Source organism: Melanotaenia boesemani, chromosome 1 (assembly GCF_017639745.1).
Source record: "Melanotaenia boesemani isolate fMelBoe1 chromosome 1, fMelBoe1.pri, whole genome shotgun sequence".
In the NCBI taxonomy this organism is placed as follows: domain Eukaryota; kingdom Metazoa; phylum Chordata; class Actinopteri; order Atheriniformes; family Melanotaeniidae; genus Melanotaenia; species Melanotaenia boesemani.
In genome coordinates, this window is record NC_055682.1 from 1,526,447 (window position 1) to 1,548,791 (window position 22,345).

At 43.0% G+C, this 22,345-nt stretch overlaps 1 protein-coding gene and 1 long non-coding RNA gene across 5 annotated transcripts in view; both read left to right on the forward strand.

Moving 5' to 3' along the window:
* The first annotated feature begins 282 nt into the window (after positions 1 to 282).
* Positions 283 to 22,345, forward strand: part of fhod1 (formin homology 2 domain containing 1) — a 61,047-nt gene continuing 38,984 nt past the window's right edge. For all 4 annotated transcript variants that reach the window (XM_041997615.1, XM_041997705.1, XM_041997787.1 and 1 more), the window contains exons 1-3: positions 283 to 517; positions 5,768 to 5,874; positions 12,098 to 12,162. In XM_041997615.1, the coding sequence (XP_041853549.1) occupies positions 353 to 517; positions 5,768 to 5,874; positions 12,098 to 12,162 (337 nt within the window). In that variant the 5' untranslated portion in view covers positions 283 to 352. The remainder of the gene's footprint in view (positions 518 to 5,767; positions 5,875 to 12,097; positions 12,163 to 22,345) is intronic.
* On the forward strand, positions 13,027 to 13,458 carry LOC121648562. Its single transcript, XR_006011999.1, has 2 exons — positions 13,027 to 13,295; positions 13,374 to 13,458. It is a non-coding gene; the product is annotated as an uncharacterized LOC121648562 (long non-coding RNA).

Below are 22,345 nucleotides of genomic sequence, written 5' to 3' on the forward strand. Positions count from 1 at the left end.
GATTGAGAAACACTGCCTTAAATCATCAGTTGTTCAACAAGAATCCTTTAATGAAAAATATTTCTTAAGATTATGCAAAGTTTTAACCTTTAGAATTATATTCCAATTTAGAGTTAAAACTAAAAATCCCAACAGAGCATGAAGTTAAGAAAAGCAGAAAAAACAGCGTGAAAAACAAACACGCGACGTGAGTTTTATTTTGACAGTCTGAACAGGAAGTGGGTGTCTGTATTCCCAGTAACTTGACCAGATTCAACTCCAGTTTATTTAAAGTTTCTGCTTCCACGGAGGTCGGACCCACACCGGACCTCTCTCCACCGTCTAGCCGCAGTTGGGTCGCGGTTTCTCGGACATGGCCTCCATCACCTGCCGGGTCCAGTTCCTGGAGGACTCGGATCCGTTTATCTGCACGAACTTCCCCGAACCCCGCAGACCTCCGACGGTGGACCTGGAGGAGAACCTGCCGCTCAGCGAGCAGGTCGCCGGGATCCACAAGCTCCTGGAGGCGCCGCTGAAGGTGGGTCACTCCGGTTCTGGACCACTTCTACTGGGTCGGGACTTCTCTGTCGGCCACCCAGAGACCCGATCCAAGTCCCAGGAGGGTAGGATCTGAATGTTGGTTCTGGTTCTGGGCTGGTTCTGACGTTTCCTGGCCCCGTAGCAGATGAACTACTAGATGGTTCTGATCCAGACTGGGTTCTGATTGTGTGTGAGGAGACACCTGACTTAATGAAACATGTTCCAACATAAATCCAGGATTTGAGTCTGAACCAGGCCCGGCTCTAAGGTGAAGATGTTTGGTTCTTCATCCCAGTCCGAACCCAGGTGGAGGAGCTTCCCGTCCCCTCTTTCAGTAATCTTCAGGATCAGTTCTCCAGGATCCTTGAAGGACTTTCCAAAACTTTTCCTTTGGTTTCGTTCTCTGTCCAGATGATGGCACACTACTTCTGTAGCGTTGAGGTCCAGGTTCTGGGGAGGATCTGACTCAACTTTGGTTCATCTAATGAGTTAGGAACCAGTTCCAGAGAGTTAAGTTACTCTGGAACTGACCGAGTACCAGGACTGGATTGGAAATGAGGGAAAAAGCAGAAAAACTGTTGGAGACCTGTTGATAAAAACCAGTTTAACACTTGAGGTCCATCTCTTCCTCCACCAGGAGCGGTGGTGTGTAGTTCTGTGGGGTAAATGTTATGGATATTTAACCCTTTAGCTGATCTACAGAAGTTTTCCAGCATTTCTATCCCGTCCAGGAGGTTTACAATCCAGCCACTAAATGTAGTTTTATTCAGAGACTCTATCTGGTAAATCCACAATGATCCATGATAACAGCATTATTTATCACATTTCACCATAAAAACATCACCATCACTACTATGTTGCTAAGAGACCTCTATTTAGACCTGGACATGATGATGAAGCCACTTCCTGTCAGACTTTCCACCAATCAGAGAGCTTAGATTGATACATTCATTTTACATAATTTCAGCCTCAAAATCTGACAGCTGAGGCTGGAAAAATCATGTTTGCTACACACTGGTTTATACTGGGATTAAAAGCTGCTACACACTGGTTTATACTGGGATTAAAAGCTGTTACACACTGGTTTATACTGGGATTAAAAGCTGCTACACACTGGTTTATACTGGGATTAAAAGCTGCTACAGACTGGTTTATACTGGGATTAAAAGCTGCTACAGACTGGTTTATACTGGGATTAAAAGCTGCTACAGACTGGTTTATACTGGGAATAAAAACTGCTACAGACTGGTTTATACTGGGATTAAAAGCTGCTACAGACTGGTTTATACTGGGATGAAAAGCTGCTACACACTGGTTTATACTGGGATGAAAAGCTGCTACAGACTGGTTTATACTGGAAATAAACAGAAATAGTAGAAGTGTCTTGGCTTTTTAAGGGTTAAATGAATGTTGGTGAAGAGGTGAACAAACTGGTTGTGAAGCGGTTTCCTGTTACTCGGATGAATAATGTTGCTGCTTTGTGTTGGAAACCTGTTTTCCAGACAGGAAGTGGATGCAGGCAGCGTCATGTTTCTCCGGCTAACTCAGCATGAAGTCATCAGTTATCTGAGGTTAAGGTCCAGATAAAGCTCTTTATCAGACCTTTATCGTCACAGCCTCACAGAAGCTTCTCACCTCATCCTCAGTCTGAAGGATCAATGTTTAGCTTTCTGATCTCCTCTCTGGGTTTGAAAGAACTTCTGTGTTTACATCAATAAATAAACAACTATCATGGATTTCCAGTGAAATAATCAGGTTTAATTTCTGTCCCATCAGGACATCGTTCCACTCAAACTCACTTTTTCCTTCAACTCATTTTGTTGTGAATCTCTCAAAATACCAAAAATCATCAGTTTTCACAAACAAGAGGATGTTTACAAAAGCAAAGGAACAGGAACTTTAGCCATGAAGTCCGTGGCCGAGTCTCCATTTCTGGACCAGGAAAAATGGGGAAACTCTTCCGCTGATGTGTGAGGACATGATGCTTGATCAGACGTAAATCTCTGAATCTGACGAAGCCAGCTGTTTCTGCTCTGAGTCATGTGACCTATGTCTTCCCAGATATGATCCCACATGTTCCCAGAGATGAAAGAAGAGCTCTCTCCATGTTCCACTGTGGATGTGCATCACAGTCTGATCACAACTTCTTTTACTGAATTCCAGCCAGCAGCAGCGCAGACGCTACTGGCCCCTCTGGAGGCTCTACACACTTTATTTACTTCAGACCTGTTAATAGAAACCAGTCTGATTCATGGAAACCAGTCTTGTTTGTGTTTCTGTTTCCACTATTCACCTGGACGAGGGTGGTATTTTGAAATCAGAAATCGGAATCAGCTCAGCCAGCTCTGTTAGCTAATGGTGCCAACAGATGAGTTATTTCATGGAGCTAACAGATGGAGCTAGTTAACGGAGCTAATAGATGGAGCTAGCTAACGGAGCTAACAGATGGAGCTAGTTAACGGAGCTAACAGATGGAGCTAGCTAATGGGCTAACAGATGGAGCTAGTTAATGGAGCTAACAGATGGAGCTAGCTAATGGAGCTAACAGATGGAGCTAGTTAATGGAGCTAACAGATGGAGCTAGTTAACGGAGCTAACAGATGGAGCTAGTTAACGGAGCTAACAGATGGAGCTAGTTAACGGAGCTAACAGATGGAGCTAGTTAACGGAGCTAACAGATGGAGCTAGTTAACGGAGCTAACAGATGGAGCTAGTTAACGGAGCCAACAGATGGAGCTAGTTAACGGAGCTAACAGATGGAGCTAGTTAACGGAGCTAACAGATGGAGCTAGTTAACGGAGCTAACAGATGGAGCTAGCTAATGGAGCTAACAGATGGAGCTAGTTAATGGAGCTAACAGATGGAGCTCGTTAACGGAGCTAACAGATGGAGCTAGCTAATGGAGCTAACAGATGGAGCTAGTTAATGGAGCTAACAGATGGAGCTCGTTAACGGAGCTAATAGATGGAGCTAGCTAACGGAGCTAGTTAATGGAGCTAACAGATGGAGCTAGTTAACGGAGCTAACAGATGGAGCTAGCTAACGGAGCTAACAGATGGAGCTAGCTAACGGAGCTAACAGATGGAGCTAGCTAACGGAGCTAACAGATGGAGCTAGCTAACGGAGCTAACAGATGGAGCTAGTTAACGGAGCTAACAGATGGAGCTAGCTAATGGGCTAACAGATGGAGCTAGTTAACAGAGCTAACAGATTGAGCTAGTTAACGGAGCTAACAGATGGAGCTAGCTAATTGGCTAACAGATGGAGCTCGTTAACGGAGCTAACAGATGGAGCTAGCTAATGGGCTAACAGATGGAGCTCGTTAACGGAGCTAACAGATGGAACTAGCTAATGGGCTAACAGATGGAGCTCGTTAACGGAGCTAACAGATGGAGCTAGCTAATGGGCTAACTCAGGGGTGCCCAAGTCCGGTCCTCGACCTGTATCAAATGACTGGCTCGTTGCCAGGCAGAGCTGAATGACATGCAGATGACATCTGATTCAGGTGGGTTGGAGAAGGGTTGCATCTAAAGGTGGCAGGATGGTAGATCTCGAGGACCGGACTTGGGCACCCCTGGGCTAACTGATGGAGCTAGCTAACAGAGCTAATGCCATCTGGTACCTTTATAGCTGCTCAGAAACATCCTGCTACTCACACATCAACCTCAGGTCAGCTGTTAGATTTAGGACCTTTTCATGAACCTGGAGGTAGTCTGTGTTCTTGGTCAAAGATGGATGTCCCTGTTAGGGAGACGTCTCCTTGTGGGACACAACCAGACATTTCAGGGTTGATCTTCTGGATAGCGGTGTGCATCTCCACTGCTCTCACCATTGCATTGGATTTGTTTATCTTGCCAAAGATTTGATTCCACGAGACATCGTAATAAATTCTGGATGTTCTTTATCTCTGAACATTGCTACTTCTTTCTTTAACAAGCACAGATAACTATGAACTCCATGTTTTTTTTATAATTCTTTCAGAAATCAGTCTAAATGTCCTGATTTTTACAAACATTGTAAACCTGTAAACAATGATGTTATTTTTAACTGCTGGAAAAACAAGAAGCATCGTTCCTATCGATGTCCTCCCCTCCATAATTCCTCTGCAGCGCCATGATGTTGTTGTCTGGAGGTCGTGTCGGACAAAAGGATGAACTTCTTCTCGCTTCCTCCCTGCTGGTTCTGATCCAGTTCTTCTGGTGAAATATGTTCCAGTTTGAGGATGTGCAGCAGGACTCAAGCTGCGAGGCGTTTGAGTCCTGCTGGAGTCTCCAGCATCAGATAAAGATCACAGAGCTGTGGTCCCACTAGATTACATTCCTCCACTGACCTCCTAATTGTTCCCATCATGCCCCGGGGCTCAACCTGCAGCCTGGTAGATCCTCAGAGATGATATGCACGGAGAAATTCCATCCATGATTCCGGGTTTCCTCCCTCCTTCCCCGCAGGCGGATGGTGGCGGAAGAGGGTGGGACTGTAAACAGCAGATAAGGTAGGATGGAGGGATGATGGATGTAACGCTAACAGCAGCTAGTGGAGAACAGCTGAATGGGCTTTTCCTTCCGCTTAAACGAACAGTCCTCAGTTTTTCCTCTAATTTAGCTGCCCAGGTTTCTCTCAAATGGACCAGAACATGGACCAGTGGTGGTCCAGTCCAGTTCAGTCAGTGAGTTTCCCGTCTGCTGGATGTTGTCTGGATCAGTTCATTGTTTTTTTTTCCTCCAGCTGGTTTTTCCTCATTTCCAGTTATTCCTGCTACTATTTACCTGCTATCCTCACTAAACCAACTCCAGCTCAGCTGCTTTGTGGCGCCACCGTGCATCAGAAACGTCTTCTTGGCTTTATTCCAGCCATAGAGGAGCATTATTTTTCTTCTTTTCACACACACATAGAACTTTCTGCTCACTGGTTGATCTTTGGCTGCTCCTGATTGGACGTTACCGTCAATCTAAGCTCTCTGATTGGTGGAAAGTCTGACAGGAAGTGGCTTCATCATCATGTCCAGGTCTAAATAGAGGTCTCTTAGCAACATAGTAGTGATAGTGGTGTTTTTGATCATCATCATGGTAATTTAATCATATTTAATTCTAAATGAATTGATGTTTTGACTGTCAGACACTGGCCATGAAAACAGGTCTGAGACCAAGAAGTGGTTATGAGGTTGGGGCGGTTGGTCCTGCAGCTGCTGCTGGAGAATTTAATACAACACAGTCCTGATCTCCACTGGTCTCTGTCTCTGTGTCCACAGTTAGAGGACTGCACCCTCCAGCTGTCCTCCAATGGGAACTACCTGGACCTGGACTCGTCTCTAGCCGAGCAGCGAGACGAGTTGGAGAGCTTCTATGACGATGTTGCGTAAGAACATTTTTCTTTCACTCTCCTGCTTTCTAACACCTGTCACCTGTAACACACACAAAAAGAAAACCAGGTGATGCAAAACTAGGTTAAAATGTCCTGCAGTCTAAACTGCAGGACAGCCCAGCCCACCTCACCTGCTGCAGTAATGGGCGGGGCTCTCCTTCAGCTTAGACTCCAGGACATTTTCACCTAGTTTTCCTTCACCTGTTTGTTTTGCTTCTTTTTTTTTTTTTATCTAAACCAGTGTGTAGCATCTTTTAATCCCAGTATAAACCAGTCTGTAGCATCTTTTAATCCCAGTATAAACCAGTCTGGAGCAGCTTTTAATCCAAGTATAAACCAGTCTGTAATAGCTTTTAATCCCAGTATAAACCAGTCTGTAGCAGCTTTTAATCCCAGTATAAACCAGTCTGTAGCATCTTTTATTCCCAGTATAAACCAGTCTGTAGCATCTTTTATTCCCCGTACAAAACGAGTCTGTAGCAGCTTTTAATCCCACTATGAACCAGTCTGTAGCATCTTTTATTCCCAGTATAAACCAGTCTGTAGCAGCTTTTAATCCCAGTATAAACCAGTCTGTAGCAGCTTTTAATCCAAATATAAACCAGTCTGTAGCAGCTTTTATTCCCAGTATAAACCAGTCTGTAGTAGCTTTTAATCCCAGTATAGACCAGTCTGTAGCAGCTTTTAATCCCAGTATAAACCAGTCTGTAGTAGCTTTTAATCCCGGTATAAACCAGTCTGTAGCAGCTTTTAATCCCAGTATAAACCAGTCTGTAGCAGCTTTTAATCCCGGTATAAACCAGTCTGTAGCAGCTTTTAATCCCAGTATAAACCAGTCTGTAGCAGCTTTTAATCCCAGTATAAACCAGTCTGTAGTAGCTTTTAATCCCAGTATAGACCAGTCTGTAGCAGCTTTTAATCCCAGTATAAACCAGTCTGTAGTAGCTTTTAATCCCGGTATAAACCAGTCTGTAGCAGCTTTTAATCCCAGTATAAACCAGTCTGTAGCAGCTTTTAATCCCGGTATAACCAGTCTGTAACAGCTTTTAATCCCAGTATGAACCAGTCTGTAGCAGCTTTTAATCCCAGTATAAACCAGTCTGTAGCAGCTTTTAATCCAGTATAAACCAGTCTGTAGCAGCTTTTAATCCCAGTATAACACCAGTCTGTAGCAGCTTTTAATCCCAGTATAAACCAGTCTGTAGCAGCTTTTAATCCCAGTATAAACCAGTCTGTAACAGCTTTTAATCCCAGTATAAACCAGTCTGTAGCCATTTTTATTCCCAGTATAAACCAGTCTGTAGCAGCTTTTAATCCCAGTATAAACCAGTCTGTAACAGCTTTTAATCCCAGTATAAACCAGTCTGTAGCAGCTTTTAATCCCAGTATAAACCAGTGTGTATGAGCTTTTAATCCCAGTATAAACCAGTCTGTAGCATCTTTTATTCCCAGTATAAACCAGTCTGTAGCAGCTTTTAATCCCAGTATAAACCAGTCTGTAGCAGCTTTTAATCCCAGTATAAACCAGTCTGTAGCAGCTTTTAATCCCAGTATAAACCAGTACTGTAACAGCTTTTAATCCCAGTATAAACCAGTCTGTAGCAGCTTTTAATCCAGTATAAACCAGTCTGTAGCAGCTTTTAATCCCAGTATAAACCAGTCTGTAGCATCTTTTATTCCCAGTATAAACCAGTCTGTAGCAGCTTTTAATCCCAGTATAAACCAGTCTGTAACAGCTTTTAATCCCAGTATAAACCAGTCTGTAGCAGCTTTTAATCCCAGTATAAACCAGTGTGTAGCAGCTTTTTGATCCCACTATAAACCAGTCTGTAGCAGCTTTTCATCCAGTATAAACCAGTCTGTAACAGCTTTTATCCCAGTATAAACCAGTCTGTAGAATCTTTTATTCCCAGTATAAACCAGTCTGTAGCAGCTTTTAATCCAGTATAAACCAGTGGTAGCAGCTTTTAATCCCGTATAAACCAGTCTGTAGCAGCTTTTAATCCCAGTATAAACCAGTGTGTAACAGCTTTTAATCCCAGTAGTAACCAGTCTGTAGCATCTTTTATTCCCAATATAAACCAGTCTGTAGCAGCTTTTAATTCCAGTATAAACCAGTCTGTAACAGCTTTTTAATCCCAGTATAAACCAGTCTGTAGCAGCTTTTTAATCCAGTTAAAACCAGTCGTAGCAACTTTTAATCCCAGTATAAACCATTCTGAACAGCATTTTAATCAGTCTGCTAAGCAGCTTTTAATCCCAGTATAAACCAGTCTGTAGCAGCTTTTAATCCCAGTATAAACCAGTCTGTAGCAGCTTTTAATCCCAGTATAAACCAGTCTGTAGCCAGCTTTTAATCCCAGTATAAACCAGTCTGTAGTAGCTTTTAATCCCAGTATAAACCAGTCTGTAGCAGCTTTTATTCCCAGTATAGAACCAGTCTGTAGCATCTTTTATTCCCAGTATAAACCAGTCTGTAGCAGCTTTTAATCCCAGTATAAACCAGTCTGTAGCAGCTTTTAATCCAGTATAAACCAGGCTGTAGCATCTTTTATTCCCAGTATAAACCAGTCTGTAGCAGCTTTTAATCCCAGTATAAACCAGTCTGTAGCTGCTTTTAAATCCAGTATAAACCAGTCTGTAGCAGCTTTTAATCCCAGTATAAACCAGTCTGTAGCAGCTTTTAATACCCGTACAAAACGAGTCTGTAGCAGCTTTTAATCCCAGTATAAACCAGTCTGTAGCATCTTTTATTCCCAGTATAAACCAGTCTGTAGCAGCTTTTAATACCAGTATAAACCAGTCTGTAGCAGCTTTTAATCCCAGTATAAACCAGTCTGTAGCAGCTTTTAATCCCAGTATATAACCAGTCTGTAGCAGCTTTTAATCCCACTATAAACCAGTCTGTAGCAGCTTTTCATCCCAGTATAAACCAGTGTGTAGCAGCTTTTAATCCCAGTATAAACCAGTCTGTAGCATCTTTTATTCCCAGTATAAACCAGTCTGTAGCAGCTTTTAATCCCAGTATAAACTAGTCTGTAGCAGCTTTTAATCCCAGTATAAACCAGTCTGTAGCAGCTTTTAATCCCAGTATAAACCAGTCTGTAGCAGCTTTTAATCCCAGTATAAACCAGTGTGTAGCAGCTTTTAATCCCAGTATAAACCAGTCTGTAGCATCTTTTATTCCCAGTATAAACCAGTCTGTAGCAGCTTTTATTCCCAGTATAAACCAGTCTGTAGCAGCTTTTAATCCCAGTATAAACTAGTCTGTAGCAGCTTTAATCCCAGTATAAACCAGTCTGTAGCAGCTTTTAATCCCAGTATAAACCAGTCTGTAGCAGCTTTTAATCCCAGTATAAACCAGTCTGTAGCAGCTTTTAATCCCAGTATAAACCAGTCTGTAGCAGCTTTTAATCCCAGTATAAACCAGTCTGTAACAGCCTTTAATCCCAGTATAAACCAGTCTGTAGCAGCTTTTAATCCCAGTATAAACAGTCTGTAACAGCTTTTAATCCCAGTATAAACCAGTCTGTAACAGCTTTTAATCCCAGTATAAACCAGTCTGTAACAGCTTTTAATCCCAGTATAAACCAGTCTGTAGCAGCTTTTAATCCCAGTATAAACCAGTCTGTAACAGCTTTTAATCCCAGTATAAACCAGTCTGTAACAGCTTTTAATCCCAGTATAACCAGTCTGTAACAGCTTTTAATCCCAGTATAAACCAGTCTGTAACAGCTTTTAATCCCAGTATAAACCAGTCTGTTGCAGCTTTTAATCCCAGTATAAACCAGTGTGTAACAGCTTTTAATCCCAGTATAAACCAGTCTGTAGCAGCTTTTAATCCCAGTATAAACCAGTCTGTAGCAGCTTTTAATCCCAGTATAAACCAGTCTGTAGCAGCTTTTAATCCCGGTATAAACCAGTCTGTAGCAGCTTTTAATCCCAGTATAAACCAGTCTGTAACAGCTTTTAATCCCAGTATAAACCAGTCTGTAGCATCTTTTATTCCCAGTATAAACCAGTCTGTAGCAGCTTTTATTCCCAGTATAAACCAGTCTGTAGCAGCTTTTAATCCCAGTATAAACTAGTCTGTAGCAGCTTTTAATCCCAGTATAAACCAGTCTGTAGCAGCTTTTAATCCCACTATAAACCAGTCTGTAGCAGCTTTTCATCCCAGTATAAACCAGTGTGTAGCAGCTTTTAATCCCAGTATAAACCAGTCTGTAGCATCTTTTATTCCCAGTATAAACCAGTCTGTAGCAGCTTTTAATCCCCAGTATAAACTAGTCTGTAGCAGCTTTTAATCCCAGTATAAACCAGTCTGTAGCAGCTTTAATCCCAGTATAAACCAGTCTGTAGCAGCTTTTAATCCCAGTATAAACCAGTGTGTAGCAGCTTTTAATCCCAGTATAAACCAGTCTGTAGCATCTTTTATTCCCAGTATAAACCAGTCTGTAGCAGCTTTTATTCCCAGTATAAACCAGTCTGTAGCAGCTTTTTAATCCCAGTATAACTAGTCTGTAGCAGCTTTTAATCCCAGTATAAACCAGTCTGTAGCAGCTTTTAATCCCAGTATAAACCAGTCTGTAGCAGCTTTTAATCCCAGTATAAACCAGTCTGTAGCAGCTTTTAATCCCAGTATAAACCAGTCTGTAGCAGCTTTTAATCCCAGTATAAACCAGTCTGTAACAGCTTTTAATCCCAGTATAAACCAGTCTGTAGCAGCTTTTAATCCCAGTATAAACCAGTCTGTAACAGCTTTTAATCCCAGTATAAACCAGTCTGTAACAGCTTTTAATCCCAGTATAAACCAGTCTGTAACAGCTTTTAATCCCAGTATAAACCAGTCTGTAGCAGCTTTTAATCCCAGTATAAACCAGTCTGTAACAGCTTTTAATCCCAGTATAAACCAGTCTGTAACAGCTTTTAATCCCAGTATAAACCAGTCTGTAACAGCTTATAATCCCAGTATAAACCAGTCTGTAGCAGCTTTTAATCCCAGTATAAACCAGTGTGTAGCAGCTTTTAATCCCAGTATAAACCAGTGTGTAGCAGCTTTTAATCCCAGTATAAACCAGTGTGTAGCAGCTTTTAATCCCAGTATAAACCAGTGTGTAGCAGCTTTTAATCCCAGTATAAACCAGTGTGTAGCAGCTTTTAATCCCAGTATAAACCAGTGTGTAGCAGCTTTTAATCCAGTATAAACCAGTGTGTAGCAGCTGTCAGACTGGGAGGTAAAATGATGTAAAATGAATGTATGAATAGATGTAGCAGCATAAAGGTCGACCAGAAGAAGGAAAGCAGAATTTATTACTAACAGAACTTTGTAGAAATAACACACAGACCAACAGTGACCAAACCTTTTCTCATCTCATCGTTCTCTCAAGTCTTGGCTTTCAGGAGAAAAAATATTGTTATTGAAACAAACAGACAACAGAAACTATTTCCATGTTTCCACTTTTTCCTCATTTCCAGTTATTCCTGCTACTATTTACCTGCTATCCCTCACTAAACCAACTCCAGCTCAGCTGCTTTGTGGCGCCACCGGTGCATCAGAAACGTCTTCTTGGCTTTATTCCAGCCATAGAGGAGCATTATTTTTCTTCTTTTCACACACACATAGAACTTTCTGCTCACTGGTTGATCTTTGGCTGCTCCTGATTGGACGTTACCGTCAATCTAAGCTCTCTGATTGGTGGAAAGTCTGACAGGAAGTGGCTTCATCATCATGTCCAGGTCTAAATAGAGGTCTCTTAGCAACATAGTAGTGATGGTGATGTTTTTATGATGAAATGTGATAAATAATGCTGTTATCATGGATCATTGTGGATTTACCAGATAGAGTCTCTGAATAAAACTACATTTAGTGGCTGGATTGTAAACCTCCTGGACGGGATAGAAATGTCTGGAAAACTTCTGTAGATCAGCTAAAGGGTTAAATATCCATCACATTTACCCCACAGAGATACACACCACCGCTCCTGGGGACTGATGGTAGAAGAGATCTGCTGGAGTTTTAAGGGTTAAACTGGTTGGTTTATGTGAAAATCCTGGAATCTGTGAGGAGGTCTGAGACTTTTTTTTATTAAGCTCCAGCCTTCTCTCGTTCTTTCCATCCTGTAATCCCATTCAGCCGCAGTCTGCATGGCCCTGTGTGGAAACTGACCTTGGATCAGTTGGTGGGATCTCCAACCGTCTGTCTGCTCTCTTTCCACAGGAAGGGAAAGAAGCCCATCCTGATCCTGAGGACTCAGCTCTCCGTGCGCGTCCACTCCATCCTGGGTAATTATCCTCCTCCATCTTCTCCTGCTGCACAGCCCTGATGAGTCAGGGGAAACAGTCAGTCAGCACACGCTCTCTTCTTTCCCTCCTTCCACACCTCCACCACGGTCAGCTGGAAGGATTCCCTCTCTGAGTCTGACTCTCTGCGTGTCCAGGATGGAGCATAGCTCAGCATTTAATCCTGATTCATTCCCAGACATTCCCTGCAGCTCTGCAGGATGGAGGGAGGATTCATTTCTGCACATCCAGATGTGTGTGTCAGGTTTATTTATAAATCACGTTTCCAGTAGGTCCTGCTGCCCAACATGCTTTACAAACCACAGCACACCTACAATAAAATCAAGTGAAGACTAATAGAGCAATAAAATAAAGCAAGGCAGTAGTAGAGAAATTAAAATCATTAAACACACGTAAGACAACAACGACTGGGACCGTTAAAGAGAGAAAATGTTCAGGTCGACGTGGTAAAGGCCAGGCAGTTACAGTGAGCAGGTCTAACACTGAGAGGGAGGCTGTCCAGAGTCCAGAGTCTGGACCTGCCACAGAAAAGGCTCCCTCACCTCCAGACTTCAATCTGGTCCTTGGAACGGGAGCTGGATCTCACGGATCCTGCTGCAGCATGAATAAATGGGAGCTCAGACAGGTAGAAGGAGCTCAGCCGTTCAGTGCTTTAAAAACAAAGAGCAGGACTTTGAATCGGATCCTGTTAGAAACAAGAAGCCGACATAGAGAAGCTAGCAACAAGAAGCCGACGTAGAGAAGCTAGTAACAAGAAGACGTAGAGAAGCTAGCAACAAGAAGCCGACGTAGAGAAGCTAGCAACAAGAAGACGTAGAAAAGCTAGCAACAAGAAGCAAACGTAGAGAAGCTAGTAACAAGAAGACGTAGAGAAGCTAGCAACAAGAAGCAAACGTAGAGAAGCTAGTAACAAGAAGACGTAGAGAAGCTAGCAAAAAGAAGCCGACGTAGAGAAGCTAGCAACAAGAAGACGTAGAGAAGCTAGCAACAAGAAGACGAAGAGAAGCTAGCAACAAGAAGCAAACGTAGAGAAGCTAGCACCAAGAAGCCGACGTAGAGAAGCTAGTAACAAGAAGACGTAGAGAAGCTAGCACCAAGAAGCCGACGTAGAGAAGGTAGCAACAAGAAGACGTAGAAAAGCTAGCAACAAGAAGCAAACGTAGAGAAGCTAGTAACAAGAAGACGTAGAGAAGCTAGCAAAAAGAAGCCGACGTAGAGAAGCTAGCAAAAAGAAGCCGACGTAGAGAAGCTAGCAACAAGAAGACGTAGAGAAGCTAGCAACAAGAAGCAAACGTAGAGAAGTTAGCACCAAGAAGACGTAGAGAAGCTAGCAAAAAGAAGCCAACGTAGAGAAGCTAGCAACAAGAAGCCGACGTAGAGAAGCTAGTAACAAGAAGCCGACGTAGAAAAGCTAGCAACAAGAAGCCGACGTAGAGAAGCTAGCAACAAGAAGAGGTAGAGAAGCTAGCAACAAGAAGCCGACATAGAGAAGCTAGCAACAAGAAGCCGACGTAGAGAAGCTAGTAACAAGAAGACGTAGAGAAGCTAGCAAAAAGAAGCCGACGTAGAGAAGCTAGCAACAAGAAGCCGACGTAGAGAAGCTAGCAACAAGAAGCCAACGTAGAGAAGCTAGTAACAAGAAGACGTAGAGAAGCTAGCAAAAAGAAGCAGACTTAGAGAAGCTAGCAACAAGAAGCCGACGTAGAGAAGCTAGCAACAAGAAGCAGACTTAAAGAAGCTAGCAACAAGAAGCCGACGTAGAGAAGCTAGTAACAAGAAGACGTAGAGAAGCTAGCAAAAAGAAGCCGACGTAGAGAAGCTAGCAACAAGAAGACATAGAGAAGCAAAGATATTAGCTGGACAGTGTGGCTTTAGCTTAGCTAGCTGCCTCAGGTGGAAAAGCCTGATTGGACTACTGCACTCACCTGCCTCCACAGATTAAAGGAACCACCAGGTACACGCCAACATTTACCTTACAGTAACAAAAATAAGGTTCCGGTGTGTGTGCGTGCATATTCTGGTACACACAGAACTGTGAGCAGTCAGCTGATAAATGGAAATAGTGATCACCTGATCACTGATCCTGATCGGTGGACGGACAGCTGGTGTTCTGTGGCGACCATGTTTGAGATGCATTATGGGAAATGTGCTCCTCTGATCCAGGGTCAGTTTGTTACTAACAACACTGTCTCCTGATGCATGGAGGAGGAAGGATGATGATGATGATGGTGATGATGATGGTGATGATGTGATGATGATGATGAGAATAATAATTCTAATATTAATGGAGACTTGAGTGGGACATCAGCGTGTGGTTCGCTGCCTCCCAGCAGGAAGGTTGCTGGTTCTAATCTCAGCTGCTTCTGTGTGTGTTTGGATGAAATGGACATGTTGTCAGAATAAACAAACATAAGTAAACATAATAGTTATAGGAAGTGTGAGGATCCAGTTTATTGTGTTTTCTCTTCTATTTCAGCTGGTTATCAGCTGGTTATTAGTTGGTTTCCTGCTGGTTATCAGCTGCCTTTGTTAACCCGTAGAGATGAAGCTTCTTTAATGATGGGAGTAATGCTGATGAAGATGACTCCAGAGTTCCAGGTGAATCTGAGCATTTCATTAAAAAATAAAAAAACACAAAAAACGTTTTTTAGCAGCCGAGAAGAATTAATCATTGATTCAGCATGTTGGTTCTGGTTCTGGTTCTGGTTCTGTGGAGGAGTGTTTTCTGACTGATAAACAGTCAGTGTTCCTGTCCAGAGTGTGCTCCAGTCTGCTCTGGTTTTTATTTTTAGCTCCTATCTGAGCTTATCGCAGCCAGTTGTTGTTGTGTTCCTGTTCGCGGTCGAGTTAAACACCAACAGGCTTCATTTTACGGCCTTTAAGGGTTTTAAAGAATGCAGCAGAGTTTCTGTCTCCTCATATGATCCTGCTTTCTGTTGGCTTTGGTCATTTTGCTTTAAGATTGGTGACATCTTTGTGTTTTCTCTTCTCCATTTTTGTAAGCTGAAACAACCCCCACACCCCCCCACCCCACCACCACCATCACAATTTCTTTCTTTGTCCTGCGTCTTAGAGGATTCTTTAAATATCTCCAGTCCTGATCCAGCTGCTGCAGAACCTGCCCAATTTCTTCTTCTTTGAGATCAGTGTCCTGAAGCTGCAGAGATCTGCCTCCGGTTTTTCTCCGTCTGCTATCTCCTGGGAGACACTGAACTATCCCAGAGTTCCTCCCCCGTCATACCCACCCCCACCCGCCTGGCATGACCCCACCCTTCCTGCTGGAGGGGACTTCCCAGCATACTTCCTCCTTTCACTGTGTTTAGGGTGATGGAGGCATGTCCATTACTCATCAGAAGTGTTCACTTCTGAGGAAACACCAGCAGCTGACATGGAGAAAACCACTGGACCCAGTTTAACCCAGATTAACCCTGAGTATCCTCATAAGGGCTGAAAACTGACAGACATCAGCTACTGTAAAAAGTCATTTATTTCTAACTGTTGCTAAAAGTTTAGACCCAGACTGAAAGTGTGTTTTAGGTCACACACAAATTATTAGAATTTTTTTTTAGCAGTGAGCAGTGACAACTGTGTTAACATGACATTAGCATGATGTTAGCATGACGTTAGCATGATGTTAGCATGACGTTAGCATGGTGTGATCACAGTGTTAACATGAAATTAGCATGATGTTAGCATGACATTAGCATGGTGTTAACATGACATTAGCATGATGTTAGCATGACGTTAGCATGGTGTGATCACAGTGTTAACATGAAATTAGCATGATGTTAGCATGACGTTAGCATGGTGTTAACATGACATTAGCATGATGTTAGCATGACGTTAGCATGACATTAGCATGATGTTAACATGACATTAGCATGATGTTAGCATGACGTTAGCATGGTGTTAACATGACATTAGCATGATGTTAGCATGACGTTAGCATGGTGTGATCACAGTGTTAACATGAAATTAGCATGATGTTAGCATGACATTAGCATGGTGTTAACATGACATTAGCATGATGTTAGCATGACGTTAGCATGGTGTGATCACAGTGTTAACATGAAATTAGCATGATGTTAGCATGACATTAGCATGATGTTAGCATTACATTAGCATGATGTTAGATCCGTGTGAGTGAGTCACAATGAGTGTGTCCCAATTCAGGGTCTTCACACTTCACAGACGTAGTACACAGTCTACGTAGGCTATGGAATGTTCTATGTAGTCTATGTGGCCTACCGAGCCGATGAGAATTTCCCATAGCAGCTACATAGGACATTGAACCACTTAAACCTCTGAAATGACTAAGTCTGCATATCAGAGGACACTTCAGTGAACGTAAACACTGACTGAGTTATAAAGAAAAAACTGAAAAAAACAGGCCACAAAGGATCCACCACCAGCAGCCTTCGGGTTTGTCGGGTTGATTCAGAGCAGCCTTCCACATGTGCTTGGCGCCACTGTGACGTACGTAACCGTTGAACCTGCACTTCGAAATGCATAGACGCTGAATTGGGACACAGCTAATGTTAGTATGACATTCATGGCGTTAGCACAGTGTTAGCATGATGCTAGTATGGTGATGGCATGATGTTAGGATGATGCTAGCATGATGTTAGCATGGTGTTAGCATAGGGCTGGGCGGTAAATTTCATATCTCAATATTTTTTTCACCTGAATCACGATATACGATATCTCGATATAGTTTTAGTTCTAATGACAGTTCTAATTTGTGGAAGTAATGGCTGGTTTGCAGAGGCGGGTCCATGCTGGACTTCAAATTATACAGGACTATGTCGGAATAAACATCCACATCATGAAGAATCCGCTGAAACCCAGACATCTCAAAGCGGTTTCTTCAGCAGCTGCAGAGGAACGTCCAGCAGAGTTTACAGAGGGAAACAGGTTCTGCAGTAGTATCAACCACATGCACGCTGATGTTGAGTGTGAAGAAGCACGTGCACATGGAAAGAAGGCAATAAAATTTATACTGTAATGCCAACCTACACTATTTACTGAGGCTAAAACAAGCGTTTAGAAGTCCCAGCCAGAGAAGAACCGGCCTTGCCGAATGGCTTTGCCTCACCTGCTGCAGGTATTTTGTTTTCTTGTTTGTTTGTTTTTTTTCTCCCCAGCTTTGGGCCGCAGCCCACTTAAACGTCATAGAATAAATCGATACGGTTTGGTAAAGTTTAGTAAGTAAAGTTTATTTATAAAGCACTTTTCTCAGATAAAAATCACAAACTGCTGGACGTTAAATGGCTGCAATAAAACAATCTAATAATCCCATTAAATAAAAAAAGAACCATCAACCAAAAGCTTTCCCCCAAAAGATCGTTTTCACCTGCTTTTTATAAGAGTCCACAGAGTCATTCCAGAGTCTGAAAGCCAGGTCTCCCCGGCTTTTAAAACGGGCCTTCGAGCATTCAGGAGGCTCTGGCCTGAAGACCAAAGGGTGCGCCCTGATTGGTTTATAGATCAGTGGAAGGAAACTCGTCTGTCTATTAGCTGATCACTCTGATCCATCAGCTGCTGTGTGACATCATTCCATTATCAGAGATCTAAACCACCGAAGCCGTACAAGATTATTTCATAACAAATATTTCCTTTAGTGCACTCAGTAAAAACTATAACAGAGACCTGAGCTGAGAGTAGCACTAATTTTTGAAAATACGTAGTTAATGAGGTGTGGATGAGCCGCAGGCGACTGATGTTAGCGCAGTGTTGGCATGATATTAGCATGGTGTTAGCATGATGTTAGCGCAGTGTTGGCATGATATTAGCATGGTGTTAGCATGATGTTAGCGCAGTGTTGGCATGATATTAGCATGGTGTTAGCATGATGTTAGCGCAGTGTTGGCATGATATTAGCATGGTGTTAGCATGATGTTAGCGCAGTGTTGGCATGATATTAGCATGGTGTTAGCATGATGTTAGCGCAGTGTTGGCATGATATTAGCATGGTGTTAGCATGATGTTAGCGCAGTGTTGGTATGATATTAGCATGGTGTTAGCATGATGTTAGCGCAGTGTTGGTATGATATTAGCATGGTGTTAGCATGATGTTAGCGCAGTGTTGGCATGATATTAGCATGGTGTTAGCATGATGTTAGCGCAGTGTTGGCATGATATTAGCATGGTCTTAGCATGATGTTAGCGCAGTGTTGGCATGATATTAGCATGGTGTTAGCATGATGTTAGCGCAGTGTTGGTATGATATTAGCATGGTGTTAGCATGATGTTAGCGCAGTGTTGGTATGATATTAGCATGGTGTTAGCATGATGTTAGTGCAGTGTTAGCATGATGTTAGCATGGTATTGGCATGATTTTAGCGTGGTGTTAGCATGTCCATGTCCTGGTCCAGCTTCTGCAGTCAGAGTCCTGGTCCAGCTTCTGCAGTCAGAGTCCTGGTCCAGCTTCTGCAGTCAGAGTCCTGGTCCAGCTTCTGCAGTCAGAGTCCTGGTCCAGCTTCTGCAGTCAGAGTCCTGGTCCAGCTTCTGCCGTCAGAGTCCTGGTCCAGCTTCTGCCGTCAGAGTCCTGGTCCAGCTTCTGCCGTCAGAGTCCTGGTCCAGCTTCTGCAGTCAGAGTCCTGGTCCAGCTTCTGCAGTCAGTGTCCTGGTCCAGCTTCTGCCGTCAGTGTCCTGGTCCAGCTTGTGCCGTCAGAGTCCTGGTCCAGCTTCTGCCGTCAGAGTCCTGGTCCAGCTTCTGCAGTCAGTGTCCTGGTCCAGCTTCTGCAGTCAGTGTCCTGGTCCAGCTTCTGCCGTCAGTGTCCTGGTCCAGCTTCTGCCGTCAGAGTCCTGGTCCAGCTTCTGCAGTCAGAGTCCTGGTCCAGCTTCTGCAGTCAGTGTCCTGGTCCAGCTTCTGCCGTCAGAGTCCTGGTCCAGCTTCTGCCGTCAGAGTCCTGGTCCAGCTTCTGCCGTCAGAGTCCTGGTCCAGCTTCTGCAGTCAGAGTCCTGGTCCAGCTTCTGCAGTCAGAGTCCTGGTCCAGCTTCTGCAGTCAGTGTTGCTACTAGTTAATGACAAAGACTACTTGTTAGTGACAGTTGCTGCTAGTTAATGGCAGCGGCTACTAGTTAGTGACAGGTTCAGTCATAATCTGAAAATTTCACTTTTTTTTATTTAATTTACAAAATTAAAACTCAAGGCAAGGCAAGGCAGTTTATTTATATAGCACATTTCATGTACAGGACAATTCAAAGTGCTTTACATAAAACAAAGATATTACAGATATTTAGAATAGTGAAAGGCATCAACACATAATCACAATAAAATAATAAATTACATTAAAATGATTAAAAGCAAGATAAGTTTAAAAAGTTACCGTGCAGATTTCATGCATAGTCGCATGAAAAAAGAAATGTTTTTAACCTGGATTTAAAAATGTCTACATTTGGTGAAAGTTTAATCTCCACTGGCAGTTTGTTCCACTTGTTTGCAGCATAACAGCTAAATGCTGCTTCTCCATGTTTAATCTGGACTCTGGTCTGGACTCTGGTTTGGACTAGTTGACCAGAGTCTTTGGATCTCAGAGCTCTGCTAGGTTTATAATCTCTGAACATATCACAGATGTATTCTGGGTCTAAACCGTTCTGGGATTTGTAAATGATCAGAAGGGTTTTAAAATCTATTCTGTGACTGACTGGAAACCAGTGTAAAGATTTCAAAACTGGTGTGATGTGTTCAGATCTCTTAGTCCTGGTTAAAACTCTAGCAGCAGCGTTCTGGATGAGCTGCAGATGTTTAATGCTCTTTTTAGGAAGTCCTGTTAACAGACCATTACAGTAATCCAGTCTACTGGAGATGAATGCATGGATGAGTTTCTCTTGGTCTTTCTGGGAGACTAAACTTTTAATTCTGTTGATGTTTCTAAGCTGGTAAAAAGCTTCTTAGTGAAGCTTTGATGTGGCTGCTGAAAGTCAGGTCTGAGTCTATCAACACTCCAAGGTTACAAACTTGGTTGGTGATTTTAAAAGCCAGAGTCTCCAGGTGTTTTGCCAATGCTGTCCCTCACCATCAGATTAATAATTATTTATGTTTACATGTCAGTTATTTTTTATTAATTATTATCAATTATAATTTTTATTTATTAATTTACTAAATGTGTTCATCCCAGAGAACTTTATCCGATTTATTCTTGAAGATGACCTGAATCTGGTTCCAGATCAATGTTCTTGAGTTTTACAGAATAACCAGCTTAGTTAATGTTTGTTTTAACTCAAATTTTCATTCTTCATTATAAAGACAATATTTCCGATTCCCTGGTTGGTCCACATTTATACATTTATTTAGGTTCTTCAAATCACATGAATTTACTGTAGTCTCCCCCCTTTCTGGTAGTTGGGGAGGAAGTCGGTTCTGGAATAATTTACCTGGAATAATGTCTAGAAGATCAAACCTGTGATCATGTTCTAGTTCTTGTGTTACGTGTATCGTTGCTTGTTTTTTTTATTGTTTAATGTCTTCTTCTTTGGTGATGTTTGGTCTTCTGTCCTGCTCTGGGACCGGGTGTTTGGTCTTCTGTCCTGCTCTGGGACCGGGTGTTTGGTCTTCTGTCCTGCTCTGGGACCGGGGATGGACATCTTTAACTATAATCCGGCATGTTTACGTCAGACTTTGCACTGATGTTCATTAACCTGCTCTGTCCCGATTAAGTAGACAAATAAAAAATAAAATCAGCTGTTGGAGTAAACATGTTAAGCCTATAGATCTGATCGTTTCTCTGGTCAGACTGGTTTCAGACGGCGTCACGGCAACATGAATCTTTTGGCCTTCATATGGTCCAGAGTGGGACAGAGGATCTCCACACTGCGTCATAAAACACTTATAGCTCCATCCGAGGCTGGCTGGCGGCCATCTTGGCTCTGAGCTGGATGTCTGGGTGAGTCATCGTCCTCTCTGACTGGTGGGAGGAGACTTAACTGTTGACTGTCGGAGGAATGAAACCTGATTGGTTGAAGCTGAAACTCAAATTGCATCATGGAGACTAAAGTAGAGGAACTTTCCTCCTTCAGGAGGATTCATCGTCTTCATGCTGTGATGATCATGTCTGCACGCCCTGCCTGATGATGATGAGTACAGAAAGAGGAAGGCTGGATCCTCACAGTTTGTTGCTCTACAGATCTGTTTCCAGGTTCTGGTCCATTTCCTAGTTCTGGTCTGGTTACTTCGGAGGCCGGTAACTCAGGCCCACCGTCATGAAACAGCTCATGAAGGATGAAACTTTTAGTCTGAAAAGACACTGAACAGTTTTCTGGTTTTAACAGAACGACAATTCTATGAAGTTTTATGAAATTTTAGAATCCTCAGTGTCCACTTTCTATGCTGACGAGCAGGTTCTGGTCCAGGTCCCAGGTTCTGGACAGCAGATTAATCTGTTTCATTAGTTCAGGGAATCTCACATCTTCCAGTAGAATGTGAGTCGGTTCATTTGACAGCAGCACGAAACTCTGTCAGCTGTATGTGGGACAGCTACTGGTCCCCGTGTCCCTCTGCTGGTCCCAGTGTCCCTCTGCTGGTCCCAGTGTCACTCTGCTGGTCCCCGTGTCCCTCTGCTGGTCCCAGTGTCACTCTGCTGGTCCCAGTGTCACTCTGCTGGTCCCAGTGTCCCTCTGCTGGTCCCAGTGTCACTCTGCTGGTCCCAGTGTCCCTCTGCTGGTCCCAGTGACCTGCTTCTTGTCCCAGTGTCCCTCTGCTGGTCCCAGTGTCCCTCTGCATGCAGACAGAGCTGCTTTACTGAGGTGGAGCAGAAGGACTGGGATCTGCAAACGTCTATTTTCTGAGAAATAAACTGATGCTGCTTCCTGTTTACGGCTCAGTAAACATCTGGACCCACTAAGACCTGGTTCCCACGCTAAACCAGAGAACTGAAAACATTAGTTTGTCCTCCTGTCTGAGTACGAACACCGTCTCAGAAACCAAATAAAATAGTGATGTCTTTACTTTGGTTTAGAATTAAATTAGAAAACTTGTCATGAGAAGAAAGTAGACATTAATAAAGGAAAAAGGAATCAAATGAACATTTTAAAGCTAAAAAATAATAAACTAGAAGCCCTCATAGCGCCGACCTTCACCAAGCATCAGGCTCATCAGTCCGCCCAGTTACCGATGTTTACTTCAAGCTAATTTCACTGTTTCCACCACCAGGAGAGACGTCAC